This window comes from Micropterus dolomieu, linkage group LG10, assembly GCF_021292245.1.
Source record: "Micropterus dolomieu isolate WLL.071019.BEF.003 ecotype Adirondacks linkage group LG10, ASM2129224v1, whole genome shotgun sequence".
Classification (NCBI taxonomy): Eukaryota; Metazoa; Chordata; class Actinopteri; order Centrarchiformes; family Centrarchidae; genus Micropterus; species Micropterus dolomieu.
The window spans coordinates 13,145,976-13,159,320 of NC_060159.1; the positions used below are offsets into that span (position 1 = coordinate 13,145,976).

The 13,345-nt window shown below is 39.1% G+C and overlaps 1 protein-coding gene across 1 annotated transcript in view; it reads right to left on the reverse strand.

Moving 5' to 3' along the window:
- The window catches only part of tbpl1 (TBP-like 1), an 11,317-nt gene extending 2,614 nt beyond the window's left edge, over window positions 1-8,703 (reverse strand). Inside the window, exons 1-7 of the mRNA XM_046060442.1 lie at window positions 8,588-8,703; window positions 7,782-7,884; window positions 6,807-7,050; window positions 6,610-6,692; window positions 4,383-4,446; window positions 3,538-3,641; window positions 743-837 (exon numbers count right to left, since the gene is read on the reverse strand). Of these exons, the coding sequence (XP_045916398.1) occupies window positions 743-837; window positions 3,538-3,641; window positions 4,383-4,446; window positions 6,610-6,692; window positions 6,807-6,941 (481 nt within the window). The 5' untranslated portion in view covers window positions 6,942-7,050; window positions 7,782-7,884; window positions 8,588-8,703. The remainder of the gene's footprint in view (window positions 1-742; window positions 838-3,537; window positions 3,642-4,382; window positions 4,447-6,609; window positions 6,693-6,806; window positions 7,051-7,781; window positions 7,885-8,587) is intronic.
- Between the last annotated feature and the right edge of the window lie 4,642 nt (window positions 8,704-13,345).

The following is a 13,345-nucleotide window of genomic DNA, read 5'->3' on the forward strand; positions in this document are numbered from 1 at the left end:
ATAACGAAGGAGTGGCTTCACAACAACTCCGTGGCTGTTCTTGAATGGCCCAGCCAGAGCCCTGACTTAAACCCAATTGAGCATCTCTGGAGAGACCTGAAAATGGCTGTCCACCAACGTTTACCATCCAACCTGACAGAACTGGAGAGGATCTGCAAGGAGGAATGGCAGAGGATACCCAAATCCAGATGTGAAAAACTTGTTGCATCTTTCCCAAAACGACTCATGGCTGTATTAGATCAAAAGGGTGCTTCTACTAAATACTGAGCAAAGGGTCTGAATACTTATGACCATGTGATATTTCAGTTTTTCTTTTTTAATAAATTTGCTAAGATTGCTACATTTCTGTTTTTTTCTGTCAAGATTGGGTGCTGAGTGTACATTACTGAGAAATAAAATGAACTTTTTTGATTTTTGGGAAATGGCTGCAATGAAACAAAGAGTGAAAAATTTAAAGGGGTCTGAATACTTTCCGTACCCACTGTATATGGGTGACAGAAAAAGAGTGAAACATTTCATTTATTCCTTATTTGGGTAAAGTTCAGCATAATTCATGGCATGACAAACTTAACTTACATTAACTATGTCACTTTAGAGTAAAATTCCTTGAAAACTTTTCTGTTTGTACTGGACTATAAAAGTGCATTATGTCAATGTGACCTCAATCCAATAAGCTGTGTCTAGCTGTATGTAAAGAACGGTGGGTGTTAGTGTGTGTGTAGACAAGACAAATGCGGGGTACCTGTAACTGTGATGCTGCCAGTAGAGAACACTTGTATAGTAGCCTTGATATTTTTGATCCTGTACGTGGCAGCAGGATGGAGCTCTGGTTCATAACTGACACACACACACACACACACACACACACACACACACACACACACACACACACACACACACACACACACACACACACACACACACACACACACAGTTAAGCACTGTACACTAAAGGCTTTCAGCACATACACTGAAGACCAAGTACACATAAAGCTCCGGGCTTTTACAAGATTCAACATGCTAGTACTCCATATGTTGTTCAGGCATATGATTGGCAAAGGGCAAAAAAGCAGGAAAATATACTGAGACCACCCGACATCCTGATTAAACTGGCGTTGGCTCTAACATGGAAGGTAAAGCAGCACCCATGACAATAAGTTATTTAATGGATGTGTTGCAGTGGGAATCAAAGACAAGGGTCTAATCCACTGCACATCGCAACCTCTCTATAATAATTATTAATTTGTATTCATTTTTACCACTTCAACAGCTTCAACAGCTAAATGTGCAACATAAAACATGAAATAATTGAGTCTATAACTAAATAATGTAACTACTAACTTTCAAATTAGGTCAGTTGAAGTTAATAGATGATTTTTAATCAGAGACAGCAGCAGAGGTTGTTGCCTGTTTAAGACCTGGTGGCCTGACTGCTAAAGAAACTCAGCTGATCAGTCTCTATCTGTTGGAAACTGTAGGAAAAAGTTTGACATTTCAACTCTGGCAGCGAGAACGACCGCGACAGTTTAACGGGATCGCGCCAGTCACACAGAATCCGTTGCCATGGTTACCTTGCGGAGCGCTTGTTTGCCTGCCTGTTGATGAGGAGCGCAGAGCGACCCGTGTGAAAAGGCCTTATATAGCCTAACCCTTGTCACAACCATTCACAAGAAATTAATTAATAACATGCCAAAGCCTTTAACATAAGAACGACTTATAAAGCAACCATTCACACAGCAAAATGTATAGGCTACATGAGTGATCAATAGACAACAAAGTCAAAGTATACATTAGACATAGCCTCTAACAAGCAATAATCAAAACATTCCCAATTTTTCTGATCCTTATTGTCAACTCAGTTTTGGGCAAGTTACTCAGAAATAATATTACCTATTAGTTACTTAGCATAGGCTATAGACTTACTCCTTAAAAAAGTAATATTAGCTACTCTACTTTACTACCCACTACTGAGTGATAGCTTATTATAACGCCTCTCTCCCGATGAGTCCAAGCATCACTGGCAGCAGCGGACAGAGTTTCTCTCTGAGTTTCACGTTGCTGTGTTGCTTTAGCTGATGCTTCAATTAGCCTAAGTATAAATGTAGAATTGTTCACGGCTGAAAACGTTTTGCTGGTCGCACAAAGTTTACAACGGACGACAATGTTCTTTGCATCTTAGACTGTGACACAGTAATGGCAATGACGTTACTTACAGCTGTCGAAAATACCTCTCTCTCCCTGTTCTCCAGTTGTCTTTTAGCTTCCTGGCTAACAGCTGACTTTAACAACATAAGGTCCGGTGCCGCTGAGCTGCAGAGCGGTCGCGCATTCACGTCAGGGATGGTGCGCTACTGAACGCACCGTTACTTGGATTAGTAACTGTAATAATACAACTGTTTTGGAAATAGTAATCCGTTACATTACTCTCTACTGGGAAAAGTAATTTTGCAGTAGGCCTATTACTGCCCAACACGTTACGTGCGGGCTATTACTACCACAAGCCATCAGAGCATCTAACTTCAAGAAGCTCTTGAAAACTCATCTCTTCCGAGAACACTTCCTCTTATAACACCTCTAACCTCTAACTCCTAACCTTTAACATGCACTTCCTGTGCTCTTCTTCTTCTATCCCCTACAATGATCTTGTATAGATTGCACATTTTGTTTTGATTGCAACTCTTACTTCCTTCCCTAGGTATCTACCCCATTGATGTGATATCTACTGTGAGCTCTTACTAGTATTTATTGCTGCTATTACTAGTATGTTTTGTCAGTTGTAGATCTGTAGTTGATGCTCTGTTGATGCTTGTATGTTGTTCCTCAAATGTAAGTCGCTTTGGATAAAAGCGTCTGCCAAATGAGTAAATGTAAATGTACCTACCACTGATGTGCGAGAGCGCCTGTGGTACACACTGCGCAGGTGTGGAATTGGCAGCCGAGCATAAACGAACATCTTTGATACTTTCCATTTCACTAGATCAGGTCCTGTAACCCCCTCCCCCCCTTCTTCTTTTTTAAAATTACAGATCTGCATGATTCACGTGCATCATCACATTTTCAGGTCGGAAAATCCGGAATTCCGGAATCACATCCCTGGTTGTTACATATACAAGTCAATCAGAGGCCGACTATACCTAGATCTTCTGCCTGCTTGCTCACACCTCACAGTGGTGCCAAATGCATACAAAAGCGCTGACCAGTGCTCCCACCACTAGAGGTCATCCTGTCCTTGCAAATAATAAACCACTACAGGTAAAAAAAAAACAAAAAAAGCTCATCATTTAATCAGGTCTATTTACTTCATAACACATGTACAGAGGTGTCTCAGGCAAAATTTGATCAAAAATAAATGACAGTGACCACTCAAAACTAATTAGCCAAAATGAACATCATAATACACAAGAGATTCTGGACTGACATGTGAGGAGTACAATGAATTATTTCTAAACACCGCTTAACTCTGACAGCCCTGGAAGCTGATGATAGTGGTGATGTTAATTAGTGTGACGATGGTGGTTGTGATGCACAGTAAATTACCTGGCAATGGGTCGGTTTTTCTTAGTAAAGTCTATAAGGTGGATCGCAAACGGCATGGAGCACACTGCCAGCACATTCACAACTTTGAAGGCTGAAAACCTCACCTGAACAGACAAGACACACAGGCACAGACACATACTTTTACATCAAAGTACATTATTTATTTTAAGCTTGGTATTATGGTCTTAGTGTTGTCAAGTATACCTATAGGTTAGCCTCATACGTACTCATCCCAGTATTGAAGAAACAGTGATACAGTGAATAGAAATGTGCTTTGCTGGAAAAACGTAAGACAGCAGCTATTTGCAGATCTACTGTACATCAAGTTCAACCTATAGGCCTCTGGCTGCACGCAGCTGTTTTGTTTATGAGTCATGAGACTTGACCTGACTAAAGCATATGAGAAGTCAAAAGATATGTAATCATGAAAGCAGGTCTGAAAGCAGGCCTTGTTTGTGAAAGGCCTGCTTTAAGGACTGTGCCCCCTTAGCCCAAATGGACTTTTATGATGCTAACCTTTAGGCATATTTGTCAAAACTATGATCATAAGACCAGGAGTGTAAAGCACTTACCTAAAATCTACTGACAAATCACATGATTGCTAATATGCCTCTTCGTGGAGTCAATATTCATATTACAGTTATATTTACACTTGAGAATGTATAGTGTAAATTACAGTTCCAGTGTGACTTTGTATTTCCATGCAAGACTTGAACATCAACTTGACAATTTAAAAGACAATACAAAGTATATATAATATATGATAAATTCAATATCTGAATTGAGAGGTTATCTAAATATCATATTTTATTTTCAAAAATAAACAGCTGTATGATTATTCTCACCTTGAAGCCCAGTTTCTGCAGACAGCGTGCTAACCTGCGAGCACCTAGCTTTGCATCATCCTCACTGAACAAAAAAGGAGAGCAGGAGTGAGTGCCAGCATAACAGTGGTATACATAATGTGTGCAGTTTGGCATGCAGAAGAAATATAACACACAAACAGCAACTGTCAACCTTAAAGGTTCAGCGTGTAAGTTTTAGTGGCAACTAGTGGTGAGGGTTGCGAATTGCATCCAGCGGCTGACGGTGCGTTCACGTGCTCCTTGGATGTTCACATTTACCGAGTTATGAAGGTGTACTTCCGACTGCTGTGTGTGGTCATGTGCTCTTAAATCAGAATGTGGAATAAACATGGATGCTACCACAAAGATGTGTTGGATTAGTATTTTTTAGAGCATATAAACAACATGCAGAAATCCAGTTCACTCTACATGGACAGCAAACTAACCGTTATAACCATATCACAAATGACATGTTTGCAAAATATGTATATGCAATATGTGATTTTGCACGAATGAGAGTTCTGTATACTTCTTCATGTCCCATGTACACTTTATTTCTCTTTTCACAATAATTATTCTGACTAGGGATGAAACGATATGAAAATTTCATATATATAAAAAAAAGTAAAATGTACTGATACACACACTGAAACCTTTTCAACAAGTTTTATATTGATAACTACAAAAACAATTGCCATTTTGTTTGCATAAAAAAATTAAATAACAGCAAATAACATATGAAAATCATCTAAGTGTGCATTATCAAGATTTTATATTTTATATTATATAGGTAATACAATGACCCCACGGACAATTACATGAAAACAAATAAGTCTTTAGAAGACAGTGATGGTAACTGAATGAGCCCAACAACTGGCGTAAATAGAGAGGACTCTGTAGCGTTTCTAGATATGTTGGTTGGTTGACTAAACTGCGGAACGTGTTATCATGTGCAGTGGACGAATAGACTCTGTCGACACACGACGCACACAGCAACAGAACAACGCGTGGTGTTTTTACAAGAGCAGCAACACTGAGAGCTTCAGTTTACACGCTGTTAGCAAGTCAGAGAGACAAACCAAAGCTAAAAGTATAAGCTATAAGGTCATTTTCTTCAATAAAGTTTCCCTCAGCGCTCTCATAAAAACTAAAATACGACCGGACTTCAGAGTGACTGAAAAATCTCCGCAGCACTTCTGCTGTGTTGTCATTGACCCAAACGTGTTGTCACTGACCCAAACAAACCCACGTTGCATTCTGCGCATGCGTGTCTGCTTCTGTGAGATGCTGGACAGTGTTTGCCGTGAGATTATAATAGCACGGTTAACCGTACCCGGTTATGGTAATTAAAATGTGTATGGTAATAATAACCGTCAGGAATTTTACCATGGTTTACAGTTAAACCGGTAATCGTTTCATCCCTAATTCTGACACCACATGAATGCACCCCTGACCCCTCCCTTTCCAAGCGTGCAGGAGAGGCTATGGTGGCCGACACGCTCTATCTGCTCTTGTGCCAAATAATCAAGTGGGCCACCATTTGTCCAAATTTCACTTCTTTTCTAACTCCTACTGAACCAGTCAACCACTACTACTACTTCTTCATCTTCATATGTATTCAACGTAGTAACAATACACGCTCTGTAAAGACGTTTGTCCATTTGGGCTACTGTAGAAACATGGGGACTTCCATGTAAGAGGACAAGCGGTGTATGTGGATAGATATTGGTCATTCTAAGGGGATAAAAACATAAAGGTTCATTACATAAGGTCCTTGTACACCATTGAAAACATAGTTATGGATATTATATTGCATTTCTGTCAAGAGATCCTCTAAAATATTACACACTGAAACTACTGAGTAACTGTAGGTTCAAGGCACCAACAACCACAGTCATCACTGTGCTGGTTTGTGGTGACTGATTTGCCAAAAATGATAATTACTAGTATGTCAGCACTGTATTTGTGACAGGCGAGACAAATTATAATGTCACTGCATTACTGGCAGTTGATTGGGGATATGGCTCAAACATTCAGCTGAACCCAACCTTACTGCACCAATATTAAAAGAGGCAAGGCAGCCAAGTCCATTAGCAGCCAACATTTCTTTCACCAGAGAAGATGAATGGCCCTTTGGCAACTCCAAATGTTATGTAAAGTTGCTTTTTTGACAAGTCTGACAGTCAGCTAATGGTTAGTGTGGGTGTTTCACATGCAAGGTGTTTACCTTGTTGCTCCAGTGCATATGATTTTCCCTGAGGACCAGATTGAGGCTGTTATCTTGGGTTTACGAAGCTTCATTAGGACTTTCTAAAACAAAACAAAAAAGAAAAGTGGTCCATAATACAGTAAAGCTATACATACACTTTTTTTTTTTAATCTCTGAATGGATCATCTCTTTCCCTCTTTAACTGACTTCCTTACCCCTACTTCTGGCTTGTAGATGACATTGGTTCCCTCTAAGGCAATGGTGCGCAGGTTGAGGTGGCACCTGGTCCTGAAGGTTGCCACCACATTGGTGATAATGATATCAAGTGCCTCGTCATTGCTGGAATCCATGGGGAAGTGTGCTGTTCAGCAAGAGGACCACAAGTGCCTTCTCCTCACACTTTTATCATCAACGCAACCATCACCACCATTTCACAGACAGACAAAGAGACAAGACTAGCTGGAAGAAAAATAAAAGGGCCAGGATTTATTAGTAATGTGAGAAAACTGTTGTTATTTTTTTTAAGTGCAATTATCTTTGCATTATTTATGTCAAGCAGCATCAGTTCCTATAATTTGCGATCTCATGACTTGTATTTGTCATCTGTACTTAAGGTACATACAGAGCTAAGTAAGAGGACCTTTACCTATTCTGCTATCTCCACCTGGAATACAATACAGACTGACTTGCAGCTGAAAAATCGGATTTCCTTTGGTGAATTTACACACCGGATTGCTTTTAATTGTTGTCACTGCTTTAAAAATAACAAATTCCTATAAACCTATGCACAAATAATCATTTTAAATGGTTTAAAAGTTATACTGTTTATTTGTGTATCCTAAGAGTCTTTGCTATATGTTCTTTGGTTGTTGCAGGTGTCTGTCCGTATCTGTAACTGTGCTCTGTCAATATGTTGCTGTTTTCGCCAGGTCTCTCTTGAAAAAAAGGTTTTAAATCTCAATGAGATCATCTGGTTAAATAAAGGTAAAAATAATAAAAGTCAGTTGATAAACTTTTTTTTTTGTTCATTTTGACATGCATAAACACTATATAATGTCATGCAATGTCAATGACCTTTTTACAAATATTATTTTTTGTTAGCAACAGCTTTTGGCTTGCACATACAATTAACTAGCACAATGCACACTTGAATAACGTTAAAATAAGTAACGTTAGGTTTAATGTGTCACCTTATTTGCAGCACCTATTCATCTGTTTCTCCAGGTAAGTGGTCCCCCTCTAACGTCACTTGAGATATAGGAGTGTGACACAAAACACGAATCACACAGGCATCTGCAAAACATTCATGTTACGTTAAACATTTCGGTTTTTAAATGTACTTCTAAGGTTTTGTGGTCACGAATTAACGTTAGCGTCCCTGCTAGTGCCCGATACGTTAGCCACTCTCTGTTGCGACCAAATCCCCAAGCAAGATAAATAAAAATAATATATTGGAGACTAAACTCTATATATAATCAATTTATTATTTTAATATGTGAAAGCGTGCGGTATAACTCGTCATAGTTTCATCTAAAATGCAAGGTTTATTGGCGTTACAGCTCGTGCATCGCTCATCCCTGTATTGTCTTGCAGAATAACGTTAACGCAATTGATAAGCTTGTTTGGGGAAATGATGCTAGCTAATCTTATCAGCCTAAAAAGTCGGCTATCAATATTAAATGCAAACTAATTTAGCATAATTGCATGAACTAACGTGTTGTCGCTAGCATTCCAGTGAAATTAACGACTAAAAACAACAGAGTAACGATAAAGTTACCTCACTACTGCCCAGCTAATTTGGTAATAAAGCTAGCCGTTAGCTAGCAACAAAGAAAGTGCACAGGCAGTATTGAATGAAAAGTTGTTAGCTTAGCTAGCTAGTGGGATGGCTGTCTAACGATACACTGAGACAAGATAATTCCACTGTTTCCAGATGGGTTTGCGTGTTAATGGCAAATGTATGTATCTAAAATGTTTGCTTTAATTCTTTAGATACCTCTTCAGCTAGCTCAGTGCTGTATCCCCGACATAAACAATCCAGTCAACGGTAAAAAAAATTATGGTCAAACCCCTTCCTCCCCGGGTAAGTGACCAGCAAGTAGGGCACCTTCCGGTTTCAGTTTTCAAAGTAAAACCATGTCACTTAGTGAACTCAAAAATAACTAGAATTTCTGCTTACAACTTTCAACGATAAAAACAAACATTTACATGTTGTGTGGAGGTCTGTGGGACCCGTTTTCAACGTTAACTAAAGGAAATGCATAATTCAGTATTTCTTTTTTTGTGAAGAACATGTAAGGGAACATATTTCACTAAGTGCATCCTTGACACCCCCCTAAACATTTACATTATGGTGCAATCAACCTGCATTTTCCACTCTTTACTCTCTGTACTTTGTGAATCTACACACATACACAATGCTTCATGTTGATTAACATTCTTACAGTTTTCTGGCTCATTAGCAAAGAAAAATGAGCTTGGAACTTGGAAGTGTTTTTCCTCCTGGGAGCAGGGAATGGTATTTAAGATGACACAAAACCATAAAACACACTGTTAACTCAGCAAATTTGAACATCTTAAGCCATGAGAAAATATCATGTTAAAGATTTTCTGCTGAGTTACCACTTTATCAGTTTCTGAGGGGAAACCTCAGAAATAAAGAAAATAGCTCCCCACTCAAGTAATATTGATTTAACTGGGCTTGAGAAAAAATATTGATTAATTAATAAATATTGATGTGGTTACACACTGAGAAAAAATTAACTTGTATACAATATCATGCTTGACATATTTAAACAAATCTAATTTAACTTTTGTCCATACATGAACAGACTGTTAAACAAGAATCCTAGTTTTCCTGTAAATTTGTGTTTTTCTTATAAACTGACACTGGATGAAAGCACACATAAGTCTGTTGCTCACCTTCTGGATAGGAACAACAACCTGTGGAGGATGATGAGAACAAGAGCTGTTAACCGTTTGTGTAGCAAAACGTTGACGCTGATGGACAAAAGGGGTAATATTTTATTGTTTTGTTAAAAATTATTTCTGGGGCACTTCAGTAGTTGTTACTGGTAGGGGAATGTTCCTACCGTCCCTACTAAATTCTTCACCCGTGGTCTCAACATGTTACATCAAACACCTGCATTTCCTTGCACTCTGTGCCATCTGCAATGTGTCAAACAACACAATGTTTTACAAGAACTTGTATAATGTTATTTCACATTCTAAACGTTCAATATTTGCCCACACTTGACCTCAAAGGATCACAACAAATAAATAGGCATAGCTCTGTGTGTGTGGCCTAATAATTAATTTTAGAAAAGAGAGAAGCTAGCGTGGAGAATGAGAAGAATTAGATTCTCTCAATATGAGGATCATCATACCTCTGTCAATTCAGAGTCAGACAGTGAATTTGAAGAAGAGGATAGAACCAGTTGGTCAGGAACCATCAAGACAAGCCCACCAGCAGATTTCAGTAGGAGAAATATGTTTGTCACAAAATGGTAAAATTTAATGATCCTTTCCAAGGAATGAGCCCTAGCAACGTGATAAAAGTGCAAAGCTGCAAAACTCAGCCAAAGTCATGTTCCAAAATAATTGGACTTCCGGTTGGAGCCCTCTCCACTGTGTGCAAGCAGCAGATGCTGAGGTTAGATGGCGGGATTTTACTGGACCCCTCACACGTTCTGTTCCCTGCATTTGAGTGGCTCCCCTCAGGACGTCGGCTGCGCTGTCCAGGCTGCAGAACTCAGAGGAGAAGGGCAACCTTTGTACCCAAGGCTGTTCAGCTCCAAAACTCCCAATCGTCCCTGAACTCCTTCTTATCCTGATCACCACTTCCTTCACTCTCCTGCACACTCATATACAAGCACACGTACACTCTCTCATAAATTCTTGCAAGACTGGACTATTACCTCATCTATCTGCTAAGCAGAGGGCTGCATTGTGCCTTATTAGGTTATGTTTATTATGAAAGATGTTTTATTATTATTATTATATTTTATTTATTTATTATATTCAACTTGTACTAATCTACAGGTCTTGTGATTGCACCTTTGGGATAAATAAAGTGTTATAAAAAAGTCAGAGTTGACTTATTAAGTTTAATAGCATTTCATACTCTCTCTCTGGCTTCCTCCCAATGTCCAAAGACAAGCAGGTAGGTTAATTGGTGACTCTAAATTGCCCTTAAGTGTGAATGTGAGTGTGTGGGGTCATTTGTCTCTATGTGTCAGCCCTGTGATGAACTGTAGACCTGTCCAAAGTGTACCCAGTCTCTCGCCCTATTTCAGCTGAGATTGGCTCCAGCCCCAGCTACCGAAATCCTGCACAAGCGGGTATAATGGATGGATAGCGTTAGGTGACATGAGGTAAGTCACATGACTTAAGTTACTTACATCACGTGACTTACACAATGTCCTTTTTAAAAACCCAAACCATGATCTTTTCCTCAACCTAACCAAGTAGTTATGTTGCCTAAACCTAACCACACTAAGACCATTTCACATTAACCATGTGTTCAATTTCATGCAATTTAATAAATGATATTTAATTATCTCAAATACGTTTAATTGAATGAACTAATTTTAATTAAATAGAATTGACTCAAACAAATTAAATGGAATTGGAGGCAAGAGATCAAGAATATGATTAAAATTTGTGGCTGAACAGCAACTAGTAAGTTGGTATCTTGTGCCGCCATGTGGACAATGAGGGTTGTCCTGTTGGAAAGATAAACGTGATTTTGACATAATTTGAGGTAAGAAAAGCTCAAGGTTCATACACTGTGTCCTACACAATGAGCTAACAACCTAATATTATTGGTAAACTTGTCATGAATTCATTAGTACTTAAAATTCAAATTCAATTCAAATTAGCTTTATTGGCATGAAAGTTATAATTTGCTAGTCCAAGTAAGGGTTAAAAGGCTCATTACCTCTAGCCAAATTCTCTGTCCACAAATTTGTCTTTGTAATCTTCTTCGTCTGCCAATATTACACTTAACAGGCTTATGTTAACACCATTTCCAGATAACAATGTGTAACTTTTTTTTCAGTGTTTATGGTGTATTGACATTTAAGCTATGCGGATTTGAACATTTCTAGGGAAAATGAGCACATCTGGTCAGTAAATGCTCCTCTGGGAATTCTGGACAAGCTTCAAAAGATGAGACGGACTAAAGTTTGGAGGAATGTTTGTGTTATCAATGAGAGAATTCACAGCCGCTCCCGTGGCTCATGAATGAATTTACTGAATGGATGCTGTCCTGAGGTTTCTAGGCTCTGTCACATCCTGCACTGATTGTGACCTTTAGGCAGACTGATCGTGACTTTGTGAGGTTTTGTGTTGGTTATACTTTCTCTTGTGCTCATTTGACTTGCTCTACTTTATGTAACTTAGCACAACACGGCATGAAAGTTAAACTGATAAGAGTGACATATAATCTTTATGAGATAACGTTAAACTTATTTATACATATTTGAATGTCTACGAATCTCTGTACGCATTCTTGTGTTTTTGTTTGCGCACGTTAATATCCACGACTTATTGCTTGCTTATTATTGTGTCCTGTAACTCAGCTCTTCTGCTCAGACCACTGCAAACACTTCTTTCTCCTGGCCTGCGCCCAAACAAAACAGAAAAATAACTTCTTTATGATTCAGCCTTGTTGTTATTGTTCTTCCTCCCTGGTTACCACATCGACTCTTTTCCCTCTTGTTTAATCCTCCTGGGCTTCTCCCAGTGAAATATAGCCTTCTGATTCAAATCCATTCTGCACAAGAGCCTTGTTCAGATGTCCCAAGATGTTTACTATAAAGGTTTAGATTTAGAGCAGGTTAGAAAAGTCAGACCACTAGCATTGATGGCGTGCGTGCGTTTGTGTGTGTGTTGTGAGACGGCTGACGCAGGGCGCAGGAATATGTTTACGGTTTGTTGGGCTGCACATCACTGAGGCAGTCTCTTCCCAGGGGAACAATGCTCTTATTCTCATTAGGTCATAAGATGCAGGATGTAAACACACAGATGTGAGCACTTACGGCTTAATAGATGCAGATATGTCTAAGAATAAATAGACGGTCCATCACTGTAACTACTCTGTGTATGCGTATGTGTGTGTGTGTGTCAAAGACAGAGTGACTAAAGGAAAGTGAGATATAAGTAATTTTTTCATGCTTCTGGGAATATTTCCCTGTATGTGTGCGTATGTGCTTATGTGTATGTGTGTAACTAAAGCTTTACCCTTAGATTTATACTTATCAAACACAACAGAGAATAATTCATGAAGTAAAATGTTTGCTATTGGGTGGAGCAATATATAAGCAACCTAACAAGGGTGCATACATTCCCAGGCCCCAAGAGGTGTGTTTTCTTCTGAATGTCTGGATGACCTGTACAGTTTGGTATTCTTATCACAAACACCTGACAAGGTCACGCAACTTTTTACAAACACCCAAAGAAAAGGTGAAGATGCCATTTCTTTTAAAAACTTGAGTCATCCGTATCAGCAGATACGTCTTTGCAGAGATGTTCTGCTGGGGTGACCTCACTGTTGCCTGTAAACTGGGTGTGTTTGTCAGGACCCCAGTGTTCTGTTTATGTTGGGCGCACATCACAGGCCTGTTTCAAAAGGACTTTAGAGAGCGAAGTTAAAGCTTTTGAGAGTCCTTGCGTTGTAAAACTGAGTTCAGTACTGTGTTGATGGCTTTGTGGGAACTCTGTGTCCGATTGCTACAGCTTAACCAGTTGGAGT